The 25,048-nt window shown below is 46.1% G+C and overlaps 1 protein-coding gene across 2 annotated transcripts; it reads right to left on the reverse strand.

Moving 5' to 3' along the window:
* Positions 1–315: 315 nt before the first annotated feature.
* LONRF3 (LON peptidase N-terminal domain and ring finger 3) lies at positions 316–21,094 on the reverse strand. Of its 2 annotated transcripts, XM_026702881.2 has the most exons (11): positions 20,376–21,094; positions 14,776–14,894; positions 14,137–14,259; positions 8,603–8,816; positions 7,572–7,665; positions 6,891–7,005; positions 6,132–6,253; positions 5,049–5,207; positions 3,888–4,050; positions 2,544–2,693; positions 316–1,455 (listed from the first exon to the last, which is right to left on the reverse strand). In XM_026702881.2, the coding sequence occupies exons 1-11, from the start codon at positions 21,046–21,048 to the stop codon at positions 1,297–1,299; spliced, it is 2,091 nt and encodes a 696-aa protein (XP_026558666.2). In that variant the 5' UTR covers positions 21,049–21,094; the 3' UTR covers positions 316–1,296. The 2 variants fall into 2 exon arrangements, with proteins under 2 accessions (XP_026558666.2, XP_087797234.1); XM_087941108.1 differs by lacking the exon at positions 14,137–14,259 and having other exon boundaries at positions 20,376–21,073.
* Between the last annotated feature and the right edge of the window lie 3,954 nt (positions 21,095–25,048).

Raw genomic sequence — 25,048 nt, forward strand, 5'->3', positions numbered from 1 at the left:
CAACGTATCTTTGAACCATTGCTAAAGTGACTGGCTGTCTCAACTCTCTGCAGACCCAACTATATGTTATGTGTGTATATATACATATATGTGTGTATATATGTGTGTGTGTGTGTGTGTGTGTGTGTGTGTGTGTGTATGTATGTATATATGTTTTCAAAGATTTTCATGGGTACAGGTATGCAGGTCTTGGCGTATTCGGGTCTTTTCCCGTGTAAGATTGAGAGTATCTTGGCGACGTTTCGATAATGTGTATATAAACACACATAAACATACACAGTTCACAACTCTAAGAGCACTCAGGAATAAGCATCATTAAATGCAATCGGATTTACTTTGGAGTTAACACACAGAAGTTCTCGCACTTACTTACAACTGGAAAAAAAAAAAAGAAAGAAAACCTGTGCAAAACCAAAATTCAAGCGAAGACATCTGTGACCAAAATTATACAGTTATTCCTGAATCCTTAGGAAAACAATTGTTAAACAATTCAGACCTTTTAGAAGACAGTCAGGTTAGCGTATGGTAGCAAAATAACAACAACAACAACAAAAAAAAAACATTCAGGAAGAATCCAAGTGGCCTCTATTTTGACCGGCAAATTATTTTATTTAAAGACAGCCATTCTGGACTAAGCCTGGGCCTTGAAGTAAAGGGATATATATCAGCCGGCAAAGGGGCTAACTCGATTCTTCCTGATTTGTGAATATTTTAAGCTTCACATTAACTGGGTTGGTTTTAATGCAACGGTTCCAAATAAAGATTACATTAAATAATAACCCCTCGACTGAAAGGACGCTGTGACGAATAAACTTGCGCTTCTTGCTTTGTCCAATTCTATTACAATATATAGACAGGCGCCTCTGTGAACAACATAGGAAGTTTGCTTGAAAAGGCAGCTGCTGAAAAAAACACTTCAAAATATATTTATATATATATATATATATATATATGGAGGAGATACACAGCACTCCCTGGGACTTACGAGTAAACCTTGCTCAGCATTGCCCTGCTGGTGGCGTCTCCTGTTGGATATTTAGTCTGTTTCTGCTTTGTAGACCAAGCTGGGACCAGCTGGAAGATTATTGCAGCTTAGAGGGGGAAAGGGATTTTCCTTTCCTTTTCCATTCAAGAGGTGGGAAGAACTTTGAGTCCTGAGGTTTTTAAGGCCCTCCGTTAAGTTCGTTTTGCCTTCGGGCACCATCAGTTAGTTGGAAGAAGCCGTGCGAGAGAGAGAGAGAGAGAGAGAGAGAGAGAGAAGGCCTCGGATTGCAAGGGCATTCACACGCACCCCGTTCACTTCCTCTGAGTGAGGAAGAGGAAGGTCAAAATGCTCCTGATGCCTTTTAGACGCGCTTTCAAGGAGGTCATCGCTAGGAAGGGAAGCTGAGCTTTGTTCTCCAGAGGAAGGACGGCCAGGATCCACCAGCACCAGGCGGGACCATTGGGGTTCACCTGTAAATGAAAAAAGGCACGCCTGTAATCAAACCTGTGGGAGATGGCCAGCCTGAGCTGGAAGGAGGGGTCAAAGGCGTCATCAGTCATGAGTCCGTGCACACCCGCAAGAGTGCGCACAACCTTCAATTCCTTCCTTATCCCCCACTCATTTCCCTTGACTGTTAGTTGACCAGATTCTTGTAGAGAGCTTAAGCTTGTGGCACATCTTGATACTCAATTGAACTGCCCAAATCTCCCAATTTCCCAACCTTGTATATATGCGTACTGGTGGTCCTTGACATACCGCCATTTGCTTAGCAACTGTTCAAAGTTACAACGGCACACGAAAAGAGTGACTTGCGACTGGTCCTCGCATTTACAAACATTGCAGCCTTTGCCCTGGTCAAACGATCGAAATATGGGCAATTGGCAACCGGTGTGTATCTACAACGGGTTGCAGCGTCCTGTGGTAACATGATCCCCAATTCATAACGTCCCAACAAGGGGAGTCAAGGGGCGGGGGGGGGAAGCTGGATTCTCTTAACAACTGCATGATTCACTTAATGAATGTGGTGGTTCACTTAACAACCATGGGGGGTGGGGGGAAAGGGCATATAATTGGGCACTTAACCACCATCTTGTTTAGCACTGGAAATTCAATTGTGGTTGTGGGTCACGGACGATTCTTAACATTGCCTGCCACAGAGGACATCCTGGCTAGGATGAAGCTGGCTTTGCAAAGGTAGATATTCTCTCAGTGTCGGATAGGAGTCAGCAACCGGCGGCTCTGGAGCCGCATGTGGCCCTTTCACCCCTCTGCTGCAGCTCCCTGTTGCTGGTCGGCTCCACAATTGATACGGCTTTTGCTTAGGACAGGTTGAGGAAAAAGGATGCCGCGCTAGGAGGAGACTCCATGGTTGGGGGAACCGCCATAGAGTCTGGTCGGCTCCAGAATTGAATGGAATGTGGGGGCGGGGGCTTCCAGTTAGGACCTTTGTGGCTCTTTGAGTGTTTTAAGGTTGCCGACCCCTGGTTTAGGATTAGGAGGCGAACAGTGTTAACTAAGGGCCGTGCCTTTTTTGGGCTGGCTTGCTTGCTCGTCGTACCTGCGGGTCTGGTTCTTTGGCGGGCATTGGACCGAAATGATGGATAATGCGTACTCTGAGTGAGGATTTCAGAGTGTTGAACCAGGTGTGGGCCTGATCGTACACAGCACTGTGAAGGATTGTCAAGTATTCAGAGGCCTCTCCGTAGACCTAAAATGGGCACAGAAGAGAGCAAAGAGTTTAGGCTGAACCTGGAGATACGGGAGAAGGAAGAGAAAGATTTTTTCTCTCTCTCCCAGATATGTTTATGATAACAACAACAGAAAACTGAGGGTTGGCCAGGGCTCAGCTGCCCTACCACCTAGGCAGGGTGTCAGCAACTCGCGGCTCTAGAGCCACATGCGGCTCTGCTTTGGGCCCTCTGTTGTGGCTCCCTGTTGGATGATCCCACCAACTGACTGGCCCCACCCCTCGCCCTCTCCTCCCAGTCATTCCTCGCCTGGCCTGAGAAGATAACACACACACACACACAGAACAGAAATGGGAGGGAGAGAGGCCCATTTCCCACAGAAAACACCGGGAGCCACAAAACCTGGGTAGGCGTGGCAGGATGTGTGTGTGTGTGTGTGTCATGGGACTGGGAGGGAGTGACGTTGAGTTGGCCACACCCACTCAGGGTGTGTTTTCTTTTTGGATGGGAAATGGCTCCAAATGTCTCTTTGAGCATTTAAGGTTGCAAACCCCTGTCCTAAGTTTATTGCTCCCTCCCCCAAAATAAATATTTTTTTTTAAAAAAGCAGGTGGTCCTCAACTTACAACAGTTCACTTAGTGTCCTTCAGAGTTACAACACGGCATGGGGAAAAAAGGGGACTTAGGGCTGTTTTTCACAGTTATGACCTTCTATTTTCTATCTTCTATCTATCTTCTTTCTTCTTCTATCTTTCTTCTATCTGCTATCTTTTCTTCCTCTATCTTCTATTTTCTATCTATCTTTTCTTTTACCTTCTACCTTTCTTCTATCTTCTACCTATCTTTTCTTCTATCTATCTTCTATCTACAGTGACTTTAGTTATCTGTGTTCCTGGCGTCTTCCCCAACCGTGTTTAATTACTGCCATTCCTTCACGTCTGGAATTCCTTTTCCTGCCCTGCTGGACTAATTACCTCATCTTGCCTTGATTGGAGATACAGTTTTTGTTGACCACGTTTTGGACTTGATTCTCTGCAGCCAAAGGCTGTTCCTGGGAGAGTTTTTCTCCAGGCCAGAAGGTAACCAGGACATTGGGGGCAAAATTGGAGCTAATAAAGGGACTCCTACTGATTATCTGATTGTGTTGCCTTTGTGCCACGCCACTTTGGGTCATCAGTGTGCATATTCCTGTGCCTCTTAAAGCTACAACCCACCTTCTTGTCTTCGATGTACTCGATATCCGCCGTGTTGTAGCCGTCGCACTTGCCGTGCTGTAGGACCTTAAACCGCCTCTTACCAATGCTATCCACCACCGAGCGCCCATCGCCGAAGACTTCCATGTTCCTGATCTCTAGGATGCAACCGTAATCTGCAAACCTGTTTGCCGGAAGAGCGGAAGCAAAGAGAAGAGGATGAAGAATCCGGGAATCTGCAAGCTCATGTAAAGCTTACACATCTCACTGTCTCGGGCTTCAAGGGCTGTCTAAACACAAGCCACAACTGGCTAAGTTAGGTGTGAGCTCTTCAATAAACTATGGGTATGAGATGTATGACCCTATGGAAGGAGGAGGAGGAGGAAGAGGAGGAGGACTATGGGGTCCTTGCTGCTCTCTGAGCTTGGTTGTTTTCTTGCAGACATTTCATGACCAAGCTAGGTAACATTATCAGGGCTGGAAGGGAGTGGACTTTGCAGGGAGGAGGGTGGTGGTGGTAAATGATTAAAACTCTACCTGGAGAAACCAGGAGATGGTGAGTTCTAGTCCTGCCCTAGGCACGAAAGGCGGCTTGGTGATTTGGTGCTAATCACCAGGAGACGGTGAGTTCTAGTCCCGCCCTAGCCGTGAAAAACGGCAGGGTGACTTTGGGCCAGTCAATTTTCACTCCCCCCAACCCACTTCACAGGGTTGCTGTTGTGGAGAAAAATTGGAGGAGGAAAGGTGTGCTGCCTTGAATTATTTGTAAAAATAATAAAGGCAGGTTATAAATAAATAAAATCTTGGGGACTTTCCAAAAATGCCAATATTAGGAGGGTTATAGTTTTCCAGCCTTCTACTACTTGAATTGAATTTGAATACTACATTGCTAACAGGAGGTATGGAAGCGGCTTTCTTCTCTTTGAAGCTGAATCTCGGGAAACTGCCCAGCTAGGTTGGAAGGAGGAGTTAAGCGAGGCCCTAGCTTGGAATCATTGCATAGTTACAAATGGCAGAAGCGTGATCTAGAGCGAAATGCAGGTCATTCCCAGAGGAAGGTAAGCAATGCGGGAAGATTCTTGCATACAAAGTTAGCGACCGTCATTATTCACAAGTGGCTCCTGTTGCAAATGGCCCTTAAACATGGAACACGTGGGGTCATGCTCATCACATGCTACTTACCCTTTGACCGGATCTCTAATGCACATGCCAAATTGCCTAGTGCCGGTTTCCATGCATCTCCTAACCATCAGTCGGTAGCAGGGCTCAAAAATGTGTAGAGGGCAAGGAACGGTGGGATAGGCCATTGTGCATACAAATATAGGGACATTCTTATTCAAGCTGCAGTGAGAAATTTTATATTAAAAAAGTAAATAAGCAAACAAGTACATTTGTTTGCTTATTTTAATAAAACACAGGAGAAAGATAACTCGTAAAGGATCAAATACTTATGCTTTTGCAGTTCCATAAAACTCCTGTATTTTGTTTCAAATTGCACAGTATTGTTACGTTTCTGGACCTTCAGTTCCCAGAATTCCCCAGCTAGCATGCTTCTTTGGAAGGAATTCTTTGCAGTCCTGACATATTGGCTGGGGAATTCTGGGAAATCCAGACCATTTAAAACCGCCAAACACTGCTCTAGATTCGTAACCTTTTAATATCGTGGAGAATCTATACGCCTCTTTAAAAAAAAAAAGAAAAACTATACGAAATGCATAACACAACATTGTAATTTTTTTCCCCCCACCCAAATTTACAAGTTCCTAAATTTTATCCATGGAGTCTCAAGGAGGTCTTGTGGGATCCCATATTAAGAACTTTCACTCTACATAAATAACACAGCTCAACCTGTTCCTTGAAAGCTAACTTAACAACCAGTTCTAACAGTTGAAATCCAGAGTTATATAGTCACACTTCAGATATCAGAATGTACCTTAAACACACAACTACCTAGCCGGAAGCAGAATATTGAAAGCAGTGGTAGAATTCAAATAATTTAACAACCGGTTCTCTGCCCTAATGATTTCTTCCAACAACCAGTTCACCAAACTGCTCAAAAAGTTAACAACTGGTTCTCCCAAACTGGTGCGAACTGGTGAATCCCACCATTGATTGAAAGCAGGAATCATTTGAAACACCTAATATCACCCCAAATATTCTTAAAAACTAGTCCTCTAGTCCCAAAATGATGTCAACTCCAGCTGAGCTGCCAAATAATTTTTTCCCCTCATGATTTGCAAGGCATAGAAAACTGGGGTCACCTACTTGGAAAATTCAGCCATTTCTTCTTCATTAAGCTTTTTCCTTTCGGCGAGTTCCGCCGGAAGATACTTGGCGATCAATTCTTCTATCACCACCGTCTTGCAAAGCTTCTTCATGGCCAGGCACTGGAGTGAGAAAAAGAGATCTTTCAGAAAAACAGTGTGGGGTTCAATCATAGCTCAGGAGGAACGATGAAGCAACCACGGAGAAGGCCCTTTCACGTTGTTCCATCACTTCGACGGGCTAATGCTTCTAAATTCTACACGCTGCTACCGCATTTCTCCGAAAATAAGACTCTGTCTTAATTCTTTTTTTTTTGCCACCAAAAAAAGGCACCAGGTCTTATTTTGGGGGGATGCCATCCACTGATTAACCTCACTTGTGTGCAACAAGACTTTCCAGAAGGCCTCTGAAGCCAAAAACAGAGCTCTGGATCGATCCAGAGCTTTGTTATCAGCTACAGAGGCTTTCAGGAAATCCTTGCCAGCCTTGCTGGCTGAAGAAATGGGCTGGCAAGACAGGTGTCGGGGTGTACAAGACCTGGCTACAACTGTCCAAAGGTAAGTAGTAGGGCAGCTCCACCCTCCACCCCCAACCTAGCTTAATTTTACCCATCTACTCTGGAGTGGGCAGGATCTTAATTAGGGCTTGTTTTGGGGATAGGGGCTTATATTGGGCGCACGTGTAAAATCAAGCTAGGACTTACTTTCAGGGTAGGTTGTATTTTTGGAGAAACAGGGTAGTTTTACCATGTTAATTTACCTCTAAGAGGTTTTCTTTGCACAAGGGGCACTGTGGGTTGTGATCCAGGCAGCGTTCAAGGCACCTTAGGCAAAAGGTGTGTCCACACGGGGTGGTGACAGGTTCATAGAAGAGTCTGGGAGAGAAAGAGAGGGGGGAAAACTTACCATCTTGTAAGAAAACTCAAACACGAAAAGACATGAAAGCATAACTTCTGAGCTGGGGCCAACAAGCGATGTGGTAGATGAGCTTGGTCAACCCAACCTGGGTTTCCAGGCCTCCATCGGGCCTCGGGATTTTATGGGTTTTGGGGGGGGGGTGTCTTCCTTTTAAGTGTGCATTATTTCTGTGACCCTGTGCTTCCCTCTTTATTGTGAACTAGCTGATAACCTGGCATTGCCGGGTATTTATTTATCCCAATCCTGTATTAAGACAGGAAAATGCTGTAGTCACGCTGTTATACTGTCTTTCGTGCAATTCTTCTATTCCTCCACAAGAGGGAGCCCTGTGAAGCCGTTACCATGGCAGAAGCCATTTTAAGGCACCCCAAAAAAAAACAAACTCCCTTCCAACTCCGTTCTTTGGTTATTCATTGCACGAAACTGAAGACAATGCAACCACAACTTTTCGAGTGTGGTATCTCTTAGAACTGGAGGGATGCTTTTGAACTGGCCTGTCCATAGGAAAAAACACATCAGGTACCTCATACACAGGGCGCACTCCATGTCAGATGGATCCACAAAATCGAAGGCGATGCCATTTTCAGCATTGGGTTCTTCTTGTTCGTCACTTTGATCTACCAGAAAGGAACAAAGGAGAAGAAAGGGGGGCAGGGGGGAGAGGAGAAAGGAGAAGAGAGGAGAGAGAAAAGAGAGAGGAGAGAGAAGATAGAAGAGCAGAGAGAAGAGAGAGACAGAGGAAAGAGAAAGAGAAGAAAAAGAAAGAAGAGAGAAAAGACAGAGGAGAGAAGAGAGCAAAAGAGAGAGGCAAGGGAAAAAAGAGGAGAGAGAAAAGAGAAAGAGGAGAGAAGAGAGAGAAAGGGAGGGAGATGAAAAGAGAGAGAGAAAAGAAAGAGGAGAGAGAAGATAGACAGAAGAGCAGAGAGAAGAGAGAGAGAGGGGAGAGAGAGAGAGGAAAAAGAAAGAGAGGAGAGGGAGAAGAGAGAGAAAGGGAGGGAAAAAAGAAAAGAGGAAAAGAGAGAGGAGAGAAGAGAGCAAAAGAGAGAGGCAAGGGAAAAGAGACGAGAGAGAAAAGAGAAAGAGAGAGAAGAGAGAGAAAGGGAGGAAAAAGAAAGGAGTGAAAAAGAGGGGAGAAAAGGAGACAGATGAAAAGAGAGAAGAGAGAGGAGGAGGAGAGATAGGCGGGAGAGAAGAGAGAAAGAGAGAGAAGAGAAGCCAGTGCGATTGTTAGGAAAAAAATTATGCAAACTTCATTTTCTCCAAGACGTCTAAACTGAAAACAAGCAATGCATTCGGGGCTTGAGGGCAACAGAGAGATGCTTGCAAATGGAACAATCAATTCGTTAAACTTCGGCAAACTTCCCTTGGATGAGAAGCAAAACGTTTTCAAGGGGAAAAACAAAACAAAACAAGTCCAGTTGTCTTTTGGGAAAAGCACCTTTGGGACAACCGTGACCTGGACGACGGAGAAACTCCATAGATTTCCTGGGCTGGTTGACACCTGGTGATCTGACCCTTGCCAGAGTGCAACTGGCTTTGTTTAACACAACTTACCCATTTTGGCTATTTTGGGGGGAAGATCCGAACCCGCAGCAACTTCAGCCTGGCGCTTATTGTTTGGGGGTCTTTCCTTCCCAGGGTTGGTCTCCACAGGCGAGGCGACATCTCCGTTTTCATCCAGGCTTCCTTCCTGGCTAAGGAGAGGTTTTCCTGAGGGGTCACAGTTGGCCACGTTCTGGTCTTTGCGGTTCTCCTGGTCCAGGTCAACCTGCGCCAAAGAGAACTGCACTGTTAGGATTCCGGTAGTCACCCCAATTAAATCATGAGTCTTGAGCCAAACTTCCAAAGGATTTATTGGGAGTTAACATGTCCGGCACTGCCTGGGTGTAGCCGACTCTAGACATGTAATTCATTGTCACCCTTGACCCTGGGTGTATAATTCATATTCTCCAATGGGACACACCCAGAGCCAGGAGTCATCAATCATGTTCTCCAGTTAGAATTGTGCACGGCAGAAACTTCAGTCACCTAGTTACTATCTATCTTCAGTCAGTTACTACTATCTTCAGTTACCTAGTTACTATCAGGGTGGGATACAAAAGCAACGAAGTCACAACAACAGCTGAAGTCTCTTTAATTCCTTCAACTTGGCTTCAAAGGTCCAATTATCATTGACTGGAGAAAAAAACTCCCTCACAAACTGTTGTGAAAAAGAAGAAAATCCGTGCAAACTCAAAATACATATAAATTATAAATAGAAAAAAACAACACAAACCACACTGAAGCAATTAATGAGACAAGGCAGGATAAGGGCTTGAAGACGTCCACATACACACACTGGGAAGGACGCCAGAACTCAAATAAGAAATGAAAGACTAGAATTATTTCCAGCACTGGGCCATGCGCAGTTTGTCCTTTTAAACAGTCCTCACAGCTGCCGCCCATGAAGGGGATCAGGGCCCTTTCCTCCCTCGTAGACCATGCCATTCACGTTTATCCGCTCCTCCCTGAGTGCCCTAGGATGAAGAGGGGATGGGCCTGGGTCTTCTTCTGAATGCCAGGGGTGGTTCACAAGGTCAGAGTGGGGCCTCCAAACCGCATGTTTTCTTAGCCAACAGATACACCAAACCATCCCCAAATTTAATCCTCTGGCACCCAGACAGCACCATTGTGTGTTTTGGCATTCCAACCCATCACCGCCTGTCAGGCGGAGGTAACAGGCGATTACAAAGGTATGAAAATCAAAGGTTAGTTGTCTCCTGCTTTTATAAAATACAAAATTCCAAGCTTCTTGGTAATACGGGGTTTGGAAAACACTAACCTCAGAAAGGAGACCCCCTCAAATATTTTTGGTTTTTTGCCAGTCCAGGAAAAAGGATAGAGAAAGCTTGAACTGAAAAACGGTCTTCTGCAAGTCACGACATAAACCCGACATTGAAAAACCAGGATTGCCAGATGCTGCACCTTTTCTATCCTGCTCTACGGAGTAGAGAGTTGGTCTCTGGACGGAAAGTCCCTTGGAAGAGACCGGAAGAAGCATTTGAAATGTGGATTTACAAACGGCCGTTACGTATAAGCTGGGTTGACAAAATCAGAGAGGAGGAGGAGGAGGAGGGAATAAGCTGCCTGGGAATCATCAAAACCATAAAAAAGTGGAAGTTAGAATATTTCAGACAAGTGATGTGGCACCGGGAAATATATGGCATCCTTCGCTTAATCCTCTCCAAGGAAAGATTGAAAGGAAATGAAGGTCCAGGCAGAAGAAGAACATTGTGGCTTCAAAATAGAAGGGAGTTGTTTGGACAAAACTCAGCAGCCCTTTTTCGTGGGGCTGTTGATCAAAATACGATTGCCAACATCTGATGATGGATATGAAAGGAGAAGAAAGGAGAAGTAGAAGGAGGAAGAGGAAGAGGAAAAGAAACAGGAGGAGGAGAAGGAAGAAGAGGACGAGGAGAAGAAAAAGAAGAAGTGATTACAAAATATTTTTTAGGGGTCTCCCAGTTATAGACTGTGTGCTTCTGTCTATGTTCAACAACTGAAAGGAGCCCCCTAATTCCTTTGTTTTTTATGAAAGCCTAACTTCATTTTCAACTTTTATTCTTTATCTCAGGGCGAAAGAGCAAAAGCCGAATTCTGCAGCTTCGTATCTGATGAGTCCAAGGAGACTCCCTACTGGTTGTCTCCAAATCTTTGCACTGTTGTGGCTTTGCGCACAGTTGTGGCTTCACACCTCGTGCATGACTGGCAAAACCACAAGGGCACACAACTCTCTCTCTTGCCGATAACATGCCTCCTCTCCTTCCTTCTGTTATCGCAAAATGACTGGGTAGAAATCTCTTTACAAAACCTGGAGATTATATGCCTAGAAAGAGGTCCTGGATTTATTTTCCATCATTATTATTTATTTTTTTTAAGGTGGCGAGCACGCTTAATAGTCCCCCTTCCTATTTTCCTCACAACAACAACCTTGTGAGGTGGGTTGGGCTGAGACAGGAAGGGACTGGCCCAAAGTCACCCAGTTGGCTTTCATTCCTAGGGCGGGACTAGAATTCACCGTCTCCTGGTGATTGGCCCAAAGTCACCCAGTTGGCTTTCATGCCTAAGGCAGGACTAGAACTCAGCACAATACTGGAATTTGGGTTCAGAATCTTGCATGGGGAAAAAGTTGGGGGCCTCCAATTAGAAGGATGAATCTTTCATCACTATAGATGTTTTTCCCCAGTTGTAGGGCCAGATTCCAGCCTTGCCCGTCCCCAGTTTTGCAAACTTCTATCAGGAATGTATCCATAACTGCAAACTTTTGAAAGTCCCAGGTGCTGGTTGTCATTTGCTTGTTTTGCAGGCATCACTAGAGCAAGATACACAAACACAACTAAGATGTTTAAAAACCTGGAGACTAAGACATATGAAGAACGGTTGCAAGATTTGGGCTTGGCTAGTCCAGAGGAAAAAAAAGGGTTAGTGGAGACATGATAGTATTCCAGTATTTGAGGGGTTACCACAAAAAGAGGAGAGGATCAACTTGTTTTCCAAAGCCCCAAAAGGCAGAACAAGAAACAATGGATGGAAACTAATGAAGGAGAGAAGCAACCTGGAATTAAGGTGAAACTTCCTAACAGTGAGGACAATTAACCAGTGGAACGGCTTGCTACCGGAAGTTGTAGGTGCTTCATCACTGGAGGCTTTTAAGAAGAGCCTGGACAGCCGTTTGTCTGTAATGGTTATAGGTCTCCTGCTTGAGCAGGGGGCTGGACTAGAAGACCTCCAAGGTCCCTTCCAGCTCTATTCTGATTGATTGATGTGTCAGGAAAGCAGAAGAGCTGTTTATGGGAGGTGCCTGTAAGTTTTTCTTTCTTGCATAATCAAGAGAAAAAAAATTAACCGGCAAGCATCGAGGTTGCTCACGGGACTAACACAACGAAGGATGGAGCAGAGTTCAGGCTGCAGAGGACAAAATAAAATTATATTATTTCTAGTTCAACCTCAATCCGGCTGAAACCTTGCAAAACTGGATATTCCTAGTTGGAACTGGGTCAGAATCCCAGTGAAAAAAAGTGCTGGTTTGATGCCAATAAGACTCTTTCCCTTGAACTATTTCAACCACTTTTAAAAATTACGTAAGCCTCCCACATTGGAGAGGTTTACGTAGGGGAGGATAAATTCAATGCCAGATCCATAAATCATGGGGTTCTTTTGTATTCTGATGTTGTTCAGAAAGCAGAAAGGTATTTACATCGCATGGAGCACTAAACCAGGAACAAGACAGAGCCTGTAGGGTTTTCCATGCACTCTTGCGATTCACAATCACAAACAAAACAATTCACATTTATTTGTCTTCCGCCTGATTTAACAAATCACTCAAGATGGCGGACCTATCCAACACATCCTCTTATTTTCCCCACAACAACGATCTCACAACAACAAGTCACAAGCCAGCTATCATGGCTAAGGCAGGACTCAAACTTGCCATCTCCCGCTTTCTAGGTTGGACGCCTTAACCACTAGACCAAACTGCGCTCTCTCTCTCTCTCTCTCTCTCAGGGAGCGGGGCAGGGGTGTTGTGCGTGCATGCGCAGGGGTGGCGTGACACATTGCATTGCGGGTGCCGGCACACAGCAACAAAAAAGGTTCGCCATCACCGGTCTGGAGGAATGTCTCCAGTTGGGATGACGTATTGGGCCATGTGATGGGTGCAGGGAATAGATCTTTGAATTTCTATTGGGAAGGGAAAATGCGGAACTCTCAAATTCGGATTTTCCCAGATATGCCAATATGACGACTCTAATAAAATGGAACTTTGAGGAAATGTTCGTCTCGGAGTTTATTAGTTTGGAGTCGGTTGGTTAGTTGGAACGCTGGCACAAGGCCACACCTGTACGCAAAATGAAAAATAAAATTCAGGGAAGGAACATTGTACTGCTTAGCCCTCAACATACGACCACAATTGAGCCCCAAATTCCTGTGGTTAAGTGAGACATTGATGGGAGTTTTGTCCCATTTTACGACCGACCTTCCCTCTTGTTATGAAGTGAATCACCGCGGTTTTTAAAAAGTTAGTAACCTGGTTGTTAAGTAAATCCGGGCTTCCCCCACGGACGTTGCTCGTCAGAAGGTGGCAAATAAGGGAGTCACATGTCCTGGGGACCCGGTGACCATCATTAAAATGAAACCAGATGTCCAAGCACCTGAATTTCGATCACGTGAGGATGGGGACGCTGTGACGGTCGTAAGGATGTAAAAAAAATGGGCGCAAGTTGCTTTATTTTCAGTTTTGAATGGTCACTAAACGAACTGTTGTAAGCCAAGGACTGCCTGCTCTCAGTAGGCAAGACCCTTCTATATACCAGTTCCCGCTTCCAACAACTTTACAAAGCAGAGAAGTATGAAGTGGGTACCAAGTAACTTTTGTTTCTTCTGCCAAAATCCAGTGCAATTTGATAAACTGGTTTCCTACTCTTTTTTAAAAAACAAACAAACAAACAAACAAACAAGGAGATAAAACTAGGTTGCATGGTAGCCAAAACGTTACAGCCTCCTGTTATGGCCTGTTGGCTGCCACCACCTCCTGCAGCTGAATTGGGGGAGGAGGATTTGTGTCAGGGTCAGCATCAAGACAACCTGGGAACTTTGAGGGGGAAGAGGAGCGAGAGAGAAAGAGAGAGAGAGAGAGAGAGAGAGAGAGATAGAGGAGAGAGAGGTGGAGCCTGGGCCATCCATCAGCCCTCAGATGGAGAGTCAACAGACCCCAGGTCAGGAGGTGGCTGATGAGTAAGAGGAGGAACAGCCGGGTTCAGTGCCTGACTACCGATGTGCAGAAGGCAGAGGAGAGGAGAGCAGTGGAAATCTATGGGCTGGTCCTTGGGACAGAAGAGCCACCGCTGCTAGTGAAGCCCCATCCTAGCTCTGGGGATAAAATACAGGAGGCGGAGATGAATAGATATGGCAGACAACTATTCATCTTCCGGCCAGCCGTACTTGTTAGTCTGCAAGTGGAACTTTCTTGCCGGCGCTCCTAATAAAGGAATCTTTGATTTAACTTCCGAGGGTTTGTCGTCGTGTGGGGAGCTTCAGAGCAGCTTCCTTACCTTGGGCATCTCGGATTTTGCCTTCTCATTCTCGTCCTGAAGAACGAGGCACAACAAAAACTCGCGGAAAGCTTCGTCGGTCTTGCACAGTATATTGAGGACGTGGCCCTTTCGCACGTGGCCCTGAAAAAAGACAGAGCAGAGGAGCGTATCGCCACGTTGGCCGTGGATGGTGGAAACAAAACAAAAAACCCCGGCATGGCAGGCCGATGAAAAATCATTTAAAGGAGCTGCTTTAAGCTGGGCAGGCAGTCCTCAGCTTACAACGGTTCGCTTAGTGACCAAGAGTTCGCTTAGGGACAGTTTTGAAGTGACAAGAAAGGTGAAAACAACTGACGGACGGCTTTTGTCCCCACACTTATGACAGTTACAGCATTTCTCTCCCCAACCCTTGAGGTCAGAATTCAGACTCTAGGCCAGGGATGGTGAACCTTTTTGTTGTGGTGTGCCGAAAACCTGCGTGGGCCGGCACCCACAATGCAATGCGTGTGCAACACCCCCACCCCGCCCCCTTACCTGCACTGCACATGAGTGCGCCTCCCAGCTGATTTTCAGCATGCCAGAGAGAGAGAGAGAGAGAGAGAGAGAGAGAGAGAGAGAGGACAATATGAGGCAACTCTCTGGAGTTTCAAAACTCACCTTCGCCCAATAAGGTTGGACCTCACAGGCTATTTTCGCATCCTGCAACGCCTCCTCATAGCATTTCAAAGTAGAATTGATTTGCGACCGGTTGCAATACAGCAAATGATCAGAAGGAGCTGTAAAAACAGTGGAAAAACATCTCCATAAATTGACTGATTATTTATTTGATCTTATTTGTTCTCACTCAGGACTATTTCTATGTTTTGAGCTTCCAGGGAAAATAGTTCCTTACAGGAATCCTTTACTATTCCTAATATTAGGAATATGACTGTTCCTTTACCATATTAATATTCCTTTACTATTCCTAAAATATTTCCTTAAAGGAGTCCTTTAATTAGGAATATTAGTATTCCTTTACCATTCCTAAAATATTAGGAATATGACTATTTCTTTATCAGTCCTAAAATATTTCCTTTAAAGGAATCCTTTAATATTCCTAATATTAGGAATATGACTATTCCTTTACTATTCTGAAAATATTAGGAATATTACTATTTACTATTTTGAAAATATTAAGAATATTACTATTACTTTATTATTTTGAAAATATTTCCTTAAAGGAATCCTTTAATATTTCTAATATTAGAATATTACTCTTCCTTTACTATTCCTAATATATTAGGAATATTTCTATTCCTTTACTATTGCTAAAATGTTAGGAATATCACTATTCCTTTGCTATTCCTAAAATATTCCTTAAAGGAAATATTCAGGGGAAGAAAAAAAAAAATCTTTTCCTGAAGATTTAAAACGAGAAAGTTTAACAATGAACCAGAGAAGTGCTTGCTGGTTTTATTCTCTCTCCACGCCACCCTGGTGTTTCTCTTAGGGAATGCTGTTCTCAGCCATCCCATTTCTCTTATATAAGCACTTTGAGGGTTGCATAAATGTGTGAAATGCCAAAGCAAAACAGCACCATAACATTCAGCCAGAGGAGGGAGGGTGGGGGGGAGGAAGAGAGAGAGAGAGAGAGAGAGAGAGAGAGACAAAAAAGGAAGCAATATTGCAACTGCTACACCCAAAGAGGGTGGGAAAACATCGTAAAACTCTTTTGAGTATGCCTAAGTTTCACACAGACACATACACACAAAAATAGCCGAGAAGACAACTGTCTGAATTTTGCACACTGTCCGAATTTCCACACTGTCCGAATTTTTTTTTCCCCCGGTCGCTTTCCAAGTGCCAGGGGAATTCAAAGTTGGCATTTGCTGGAAAGCCCCCTCCACCCCTCAACGCCTTCTGATTTTTACAACTCTCCTACTACCATTAAAAAAGACCCCCCAACTTGGCTGGAGGGTCCCGGCTGGAAGCTGGAAACCAGCGGACGGAAGGTCCACGGCTGGCCATGTCCGCAAGGGTGGCCATTTTAGATTGCCGCAGTACAGCCCAAATTGATGAGGGTGGATGCTCCAGCCAGAAAGCTTCAGTCATGAGTGAGAAATCTCACGGCGGAGGTGAGGGGGGTGTGTGTGTTTGAAAAGCTGCCCCGAGACCCCTCCCCGATTCAATCGGTGGTGTTGTGGTTTCCAACGCAGATCAATTCCTGGCTGGAGAAGGTGGACTGAAAAGACAGCAGTGCGGTGGAACAAACTCCAGTAATTCCCTTTTAAAGTACCGTTAAGGTTTGGGTGTCTGGAGATTAGATAGATAGATAGATAGATAGATAGATAGATAGATAGATAGATAGATAGATAGATAGACAGACAGACAGACAGACAGACAGATATGATCTTGCTAGCTACCCTTCGGAAACGAAATGGCTCACTCACTAAAGTCTTTGGGGTCCTCCCTTTTGCTGTTTTGCAACCCACTTCCCTGTCTGAGAAATGGGCAAAATGACCCATGCCCAATTTCGTTAAGCTGCAGTCGTTAAACGAGTCATAGGGTCTTTAAACGAATCCGGCTCCCCTCCCCCGCCGACTTGGCTTTTTAGAAAGCTGTAAAACGGGATCTTCTAACTGCCCTCCAGCTCCCAGGGACCCTGTAACTGTCATAACTGTGAGTCGGTCGCAAAGCCACTGTGGGGATGCTGCCGTGGTCATAAGTGTGAAAAATCAGTCGCAAGTCATTGTTTGTTTGTTTTCAGTGCCGTTGCAACTTCCATCACTAAGCCAACTCTTAAGTTGAGGGGCGACCTGTATTTAATCAGGCACAACCAATCTTAAAAACCCTCCTTTTTATCTGTTCATCCAATAGATAATAAATCCAACAAAGAAGAGAATATTTGTAGGTCAGGGTTGAAACGAGGGGTCCTTGGTGGTCTCCAAGCTTAGTGGAATTATTTTTTTGGGGGGTAGAAGTTTGGGTAATAAAACATCTGCAAGTCGGAAATGGATAGTTTTAACATTAAAGGATAAAGAAAATACAGATTTTTTTTTTTTTTAAACATGGGATTTCTTCTATCAATGGCTAGAGATGAGAGGCGAAAATTAGAAGCTGGGTGAATACCACAATGCACAAGCAAATAATATTATTACTATTATTATGTATAAGTAAATCGACTCGGACGATATACGGTTTATTAAGCACTTATGTAGGTTAAAGAAAACTGTATAAATAATAATAATATACAAAAACAAATTATATGTGTGTGTGTGTGTGTGTGTGTGTGTGTGTGTGTATGTATGTATGTATATTTGGTTGTTCGGGTTTTCTCCCGCGTAAGATTCGAAGTATCTAGGCAACGTTTCGATGAAGTCTCATTCATCATCTTCAGGCTTCTGTCTCCGGCTCTGTGCTTCTCAGAGTGAGATATATATATATATATATATATATGTGTGCATATACAGTATATATGTGTGTGTGTATAGTATGTGCATATATATGTGTGTGTGTGTGTGTGTGTGTATATATATATATATATGTGTATGTGTATATATATGTGTGTGTGTGTGTGTATGTGTATATATCTTTTGTAAGAAAACTATCAAGCTCAGAGAGCAAGCAAGGATCCCTGATCACAAACCCAGATTGCAGGCCAGTTGAAAGGATGCGGGGGCAGGTTGGAGGAATTCTTTGGCTGGGGAAAATGTGCGAATTGGAGAAGAAACAGCTCACCAGCCAGAGTCCTTGGAGGATGACTCAACAATAGGTTGTAGCACAACCGGGGCAGAGCGACCTGCTGTTGATTTTTGAGGTTTCAAGGCCTTCTCTTTTCTTCTCCCCCCATCCCTAGTTATACAACTGTTAAGGGAGGGGTGTGGTGGTGTGGTGGTGGAAGACACTCGGTCCAAGCTAGCTTATGCAACCAGCTGTCCTCCTGACCTATTTTGGGTGCTGATTTAAAGAGAGCAGACTGCCCGTTCCGCTCTGGGGGCAAAGAAACCCATTTCACAGACGTGGGAGGATTCATGTAGCAACCTTGGCCAAAACGATGCATTGGTTTGCTCACGCCTAACAGTATGCTACATGGAATCTCGGCTTATCGGGAAGAGAAGGTCATTGGGTTTGAACCCAGGATCAGCTGAAATTTATCGCCGGTGCGCCTGTTCCAAAGGTCAGCGCAAGACCTGAGAAACGAGCTGCAAACTCCTTCAAAAGACGCTTTCCAACAGAGCCCAGCCCCAGAAATTCCCACTAAAAGTTGGAAAAGCATCGTCTTCCCCATTTTTTGGGAGTTTCGGGACTGTCTGCATTCAGGTGTTTGACATAGACCATGATCCGGTGACTGGCAAAGTTTTGGATGGTATATTCTGCATTTGTCTCAGTCTTAGCCTTGAATGGAGGCCTCCGAGAAAACCTGGGCTAGTTTGAGGAATGGTTTTAAACTTTATTCTGTGCTATTGTCCCGAAGGATATCGGGTTTGCTGTTGAGCCGGGGGGGGGGGGTGAACTAGAGGATCTCTAAGGTCCCTTCCAATTGTTACTCTATTAATAATACGGTTCTGGTTGGTTATTATCTTACTGTCCTGGGTGCAAGGCAGAAATGCAAACTGCACAAAGAAGATAGAAATCCAAAGATGTTTGAGGAATGCTAGTTAACTTAAGTCAAGAGCCACGGATCAAAGCTGAGTAGAAAGGAGGAAGGATGCGGGGAAGTGGGTTTCTGGAAGACCATCCTGGCTTGATCAAATCTTGAGAGTTAATCAAACCTCCGTGAAGATAATGGTTGGGTTTGTTGGCTTGTTTTTTGGGGGGGACAAACACTGCCATTTATGCATACATAATAAATAACTTTTACACTGACTAGGTGTAGCATAAATTATCCGTTTAGGAGAAAACTTTTCCAGAAGTTAAGTTTACTGAACTACTCGCTAGGTTTCAGCCAAAAGCCTGTTGTATAACCCAGCTTATCTATGTTACTGAGGGTTATGCAAACTCACAATGTTGGGCTAACGGAATAAGCCACAATCATGGGTGCCGATACAGGCAAGAGTTGATATGGAATAGAATGGTTGTCTGAAGGTAATGTCACTTCCTTGCAGAGTGCAGGAAGGGCCTGGCAGTTCGAAGAAAAACAGTGAAAGTCACACATAGCAAGGGGTGCTTTTGATGAAAGACAAAATAACGCACCAGCAATAAACTGAATCCGAAAGGGAAGAAAATGGAAACGGAAGAAAGAGGAAAAGGGATGCTTCAAACCATGGTCAGAGTGGCGCCAATCAAAAAGACCCAGCAAAGCGTTGCTTTCCCGTCAGTTCTTAAACCGACTTTTTCCTCCCCCCCCCCAAACAGAAATGAAAGTTAATGAAAGTTAGCAAACAGGAAGCAGCAAGCTATCTCTACTCTTAATGGGTTCCACTGAACAAAGCGCAGGCGGATTTGCACCATGTAGAAACCCAGAACAAAAAAAATGGTTCAAACCTGCATGTGTTTGTTGCTCAGGAAGCTCCCTCCCCCCACTTTACCTGTTGAATTTCTGCCTGCCAGCAAAGGTCAAACCCCCCAGGGATAGCTTTAAAAATTGCAGGAGCCAAGTTTCTCCCTAGCTCAGAGGAGAAAAAACAGCTAGCCTCCAGCAGTTGTGAATGCTCCAACATCAGAAGTTTTTAAGAAGAGATTGGACTACCATTTGTCTGAAATGATATGGAGTTTCCTGCCTTGAGCAAGGGAGGGTTGGACTAGAAGACCTCCAAGGTCCCTTCCAACAGAACTCTGTTCTGTATTCAAACAGAACAGAGGAAAGTTGCTAGTTAAAGAGGGGGACAAGTTAAGTGGGGTGTATTGAAGATCCCCCCCCCCCAGTTGTTTGAAATGGTAGAGGAGAGCAGGGGGGGGGGTTGGACTAGACGTCCTCCAAAGCCCCTTCCAAATGTTATTCTGTATTCCAACATAGAGGAAAGTCGCCGGGTAAAGAACACGGGGACAAGTTAACCCGGGTGTGGTGAAGGCTCCAACGTCCGTCCCCCACATTTGTCCCAAACGATAGAGGGTCTCCTGTCTGGGGGGGGGGGGAGTAGATGACCTCCAAGGCCCCTTCCAACTCTGTTGTTCCGAATTCAAACACGGAGGAAAGGTAACCCGGGTGTATTGAAGGCTTCCTAGCCCCACCCCCGGTAGCTCACTTCCACCCGCTCCAAACGCCCCTTCCGAGTCAGCGCTTGACACGCGTCATGTGTGAACGCCCCTCTGCAACCCCCCCCAAAAAAGTGACTCACCCAAGCGGAGGGCTTGGTCGTACTTCTCCAGCGCCGCTTGTAGCCGCCCTTCCTTGCACAGCACGTTGCCTTCGTGGCGGAGCCGAGCGGCTCGCACCTGCTCGGGGAAGCCCTTGGCTAACAGGTGGGTCAGGAGGACGTTGACCCGCAGGCGGGACGGAGCCATCCGGGCGCCCGGGCAGAGGCTGCAGGCGTCTCCGGCGGTCCCGGGGAGGGTGGTCGCCGCCGCCGCCGCCCCCCGCCGCCGGGCAGCAGCCCCGCGCCGCCTTTCCACGCACTCCTTGCAAAAGGTGTGGCCGCACAGCAGCGAGACCGGCTGGCAGAGGAAGCCGCCGCACTCCCCGCAGCCTAAGCCGGGGTCCCACGGCGGCCGGCACCCGTCCGTCTTGCCGGCTCCCAGGCGCCGCTTCAAGCGCTCCACCAACTCGCGCAGCGCCGGGAAGCGGTGCAGCATCGCCGCCGCCGCCTCCGACAGGGAAGAAGAAGCCGGGCGAGAGGCCAGCAGTGCCCGGGAGCCCCGGAGAAGCGGCGGCGGCCGCCGGCGGGTGCGGAGCTGCGGGAGTCGGCCGTAAGGGTTGCGGCTCCGGCGGTTCCGGCGGCCGCCACCGCTGGCCGGAGCCGCTGCAGTGGCTGCCGCTGTCGTCGCGGCTCCTGCTGCGGAACCGCGTCCCATCCCGCTCGCTCGCTCTCTCTCTCTCTCTCTCACACGCCCCCCTTTGCGCCCACCCCGCGCGCGGGCCCGGGCTTATATAAGGCAGGTCGGGCGCTGATTGGCCAGCGGGATCCGGTCGGCGATGCGGATTGGTTCTCGTCACACGACGGATTGGTTACAAAACCGGACACTTCCCCCCTCCCCGCTGGAGTTTTGTAACAGGCGCTTTTGTTGCAAGCGGGGCGACGGGGAGGGGGGAGGGTTTGGGGGCAGTGGGGTGGGGGCTCTGTTGATGAGGAAAAGTGTGAACAAGTATTGAGTGTGCAAAAGACCCAAGTCCCTTTTTGCCTCCCACCTCCCCTTTGTGACTCCGAGCGGCCACTAAAGGAGGACTGCCTGTGGGGAGGAGTTTTTTTGGGGGGTGGGGGCTCCGTTGAGGAGGAAAAGTGTGAACAAGTATTGAGTGTGCAAAAGACACAAGTCCCCCCGTCCGTGACTCCAAGCGACCACTAAATGAACAAGTTGTAAATTGAGGACTGCCGGTGGGGAGGGTTTCTTTAGGGGTGGGGGCTCCGTTGATGAGGAGAAGTGTGAACAAGTATTGAGTGTGCAAAAGACACAAGTCCCCCGTCCGTGACTCCAAGCGACCACTAAATGAACAAGTTGTAAATTGAGGACTGCCGGTGGGGAGGGTTTCTTTAGGGGTGGGGGCTCCGTTGATGAGGAGAAGTGTGAACAAGTGTTGAGTGTGCAAAAGACACAAGTCCCTCCCCCCTCCGCTGGTTTGTGACTCCAAGCGGCCACTAAACGAATGGTTGTAAATTGAGGACTGCCTGTGGGTGAGGGGTTTTTTTAAGGGAGAGGGGTCTCTGTCGGTGAGGAAAAGTGTAAACAAGTGTTGAGTGTGAAAAGAATCAAGTCCCTTTTTTTCCACAGCTGGTTTGTGACTCCAAGCAACCACTAAACGAACAGGTTGTAAATTGAGGATTGACTGCGGGTAGGGTTTTTTTTTTTTTTTTTTTTGGAGGGGGGGCTCCATTGATGAGGAAAACTGTGAACAAGTGTTGAGTGTGAAAAAGATACAAATCTCTCCCCCCCCTCCGCCGGTTGCTACTCCAAGTGGCCACTAAATGAAGGCTTGAACTTGAAGTCAAAATCTCCTGCTAAATTGCCAAGTTTGGAAAACCCTGGGATCATTACAGGTTCTGCTTTTGATCTCAAAAGTCCTTGTAAGCAGAGCCAGACGGCCAAAAATTTGGGAGGATCTTGTAATCCTATCCTATAGACTACACCTGGAGTACTGCATCCAGTTTTGGTCACCACACCATAAAAAAGATGTGGAGACTCTAGAAAGAGTGCAGAGAAGAGCAACCAGGATGACGAGGGGACTGCAGGCTCAAACGTGCGATGAACGGTTGCAAGAACTGGGCCTGGCTAGTCTAGGGAAGAGAAGGACCAGGGGAGACAGGAGAGCATCTTCCAATATTTGAGGGGCTGCCCCAGAGAGGAGGAGGAAGGGGTCAAGCTATTTTGCAAGGCACCCGAAGGCCAGACAAGGAGTAATGGGTGGAAAATGAACAAGGAGAGATTCAATCTAGAAATAAGGAGGAATTTTCTGACAGTGAGAACATGGAACATCCATCCATGGAACCGAAGTTGCCTTCGGAAGTTGTGAGAGCTTCATCCCTGGAGGCTTTCAAGAAGAGACTAGACTGTCATTTGTCAGAAATGGTGTAGGGTCTCCTGCTTGGGTGGAGGGTTGGACTAGATGGCCTACAAGGTCCCTTCCAACTCTGTTCATCTGTTAATTTCTCAATGTTTTTTTTTCTTTAAAGGCCTAGGCTATGTGAGCTGCACTTCCCTCCTTCATTTGTCCCCCAGTCCATCAATCCATTAGAGCGGTAGCTAAATAATCTTTGTTTGGTCAACATGCACTTTGGCATTGTGTATTTCTGCCCAGATGTGAGTCCCGGCCCACTGCCTATTGCAAGAGAGGAAACGGTTTGGGACAAATACAAAGAGCTCTCTTTAGCCAAAAAAATTAAAACAATGAAGTGGTGTGCCAAGAACAAGAGATTGATTGTCTCTTTCCTGCAGTTTATGATGTAAAAACAAAAAACCCAAACAAACCCAAGACTCTAGAAATTGAGAATGGAGGAGGAAGGGGGAAAAAAATAAATGAAAATTTGGGAAGATTGCTTTAGACTAGATGAGCCCTGGGACCCATTCTAGTTCTGTTTCTGGGACTTTGTTTGAAAGGGCCATGGTTGTGAAACCCTAAAGAGGCTGTGGGGTGTGTGTACCCTGAAAGGGGTGTGTGTTGTGGGTCATGACAGCTCTGAGGATGTTTTCGCTGGCAATGCTAGCTGGGGCATTCTGGGAGTTGAAAGTCCACACATCTTAAAATGGCCAAGGTTGAGAAGCCTTAGGACTTGGACCGAGCAAAAATAGGAATAGCAGTAGCCCTTAGACCTATATATCGCTTTACAGTGCTTTCCAGCCCTCTCTAAGTGGTTTAGTGTCAGTATCTTGCCTCTGGCTCCTCATTTTACTGACCTTGGAAGAACGGAAGGCTGAGTCAACCTTGAGTTGGTCAGAATCGAAGTCCTGACTGTGGGCAGAGTTAGCCTGTAATACACCATTCTAACCACTGGGAAGGAAGGAAGGAAAATAGCCATAGACTTCTAGATCACTTCACAATGCTTCAACAGCCCTCTCTAAGCAGTTTAGAGTCCGCCTCTTGTACCCTAACAACCTGGGTCCTCGTTTTACAGACATTAGGAGGATGGAAGGCTGAGTCAACCTGGAGCTGGTCAGGATCGAACTCCTGGCAATGGGCAGAATTATCCTGCAATACTGCATTCTAATGGAAGGAAGGGAGGGAGGGAGAGAGGGAGGGAGAGCAATAGCACCTTGATTTATATACCGCTTCACAGTGCTTTTACAGCCCTGAGCAGTTTACAGAGTCAACCTCTTGCCTGGCCCCCAACAATCTGGATCTTCATTTTACCCACCTCGGAAGGATGAAAGGATGAGTCAACCTTGAGTCAGTAAAGATCAAACTCCTGGCAGTGCGTAGAGTTAGTCTGCAATACTGCGTTCTAACCACTGGGAAGGAGGGAAGGAAAATAGTAGAAGCACTTAGACTTATATACTGCTTCACGGTGCTTTTACAACCTGCCCTAAGCGGTTTAGTCAGCCTGTTGCCCCCAACCATCTGGGTCCTCATTTTATCCATCTCGGAAGGACGGAAGGCTGAGTCAACCTTGTGCCACTCAGGATCAAACTGCCGAATTGCAGTCAGATGGCAATCACCAGAAGTAGCCTGCAGTACTGCACTTTAACCACTGCGCCACCACATCTCATTAAAAATGAACCAATCGGCCCTCATAGGAAGAATAGTTGGCAATTTGCAGCTTCTGGATCCCTTTGGAGCCTTGGAATCCCTGGGTGGTCCCTTCCAGATCCCATTTCCTGAGGCATTCAGGTAGCAAATACAGACTGTCTCACTTAACAACATATATTTTGGACTCAATTGTAGTTGAAAGTCAAGTTCTACCTGTTTGAAGGGGTCCTTGTTGCTTTCTGAGCTTGCTTGTTTTCTTGCAGACATTTCATTTCCCAGCTAGGTAACACCATCAGTGCTAGTAAGGAGTGTTGCACTCTTTACTCTAGCATGGATGCTGTTGCTTAGCTTGGCAATGAAACGTCAAGAAAACAAGGAAGCTCTGAGATCATCCAGGACCCCTCATGTCAACCCTGAGCTACAAAGCATCCTCATTTAACAACCACATAATCCCTTGTGGGGTGAAGTCTGGGCAACTGAATGGAGCTGAGTGTTTACTGGCCGGATGTCCTTCCTGTTGCCAATGCGGAGTTTTGTTCGGCAGATATTTTCTCATTGTGCCCAGAGAGAAATATCTGCCTCTACAATTTCTGAGCTACAAATATTCTTTGATACATAGTAATGACATATTTGATTGTGAAATGAATATGAACTAGACATTGCAAAAGTTGCGAT

Source organism: Pseudonaja textilis, chromosome 12, assembly GCF_049901715.1.
Source record: "Pseudonaja textilis isolate UNSWEBS1 chromosome 12, rPseTex1.2, whole genome shotgun sequence".
In the NCBI taxonomy this organism is placed as follows: Eukaryota; Metazoa; Chordata; class Lepidosauria; order Squamata; family Elapidae; genus Pseudonaja; species Pseudonaja textilis.

Coding starts and splice junctions, on each gene's coding strand:
- LONRF3 (XM_026702881.2), bottom strand. CDS start 21,048: ATGGGACGCGGTTCCGCAGCAGGAGCCGCGACGACAGCGGCAGCCACT. Junction 8,817..14,136: donor CAAAATCCGAGATGCCCAAG/GTAAGGAAGCTG, acceptor TCTTTGGCGCAG/GTTGACCTGGACCAGGAGAA. Junction 7,006..7,571: donor GAGTGCGCCCTGTGTATGAG/GTACCTGATGTG, acceptor TTTCTCTCCCAG/ACTCTTCTATGAACCTGTCA.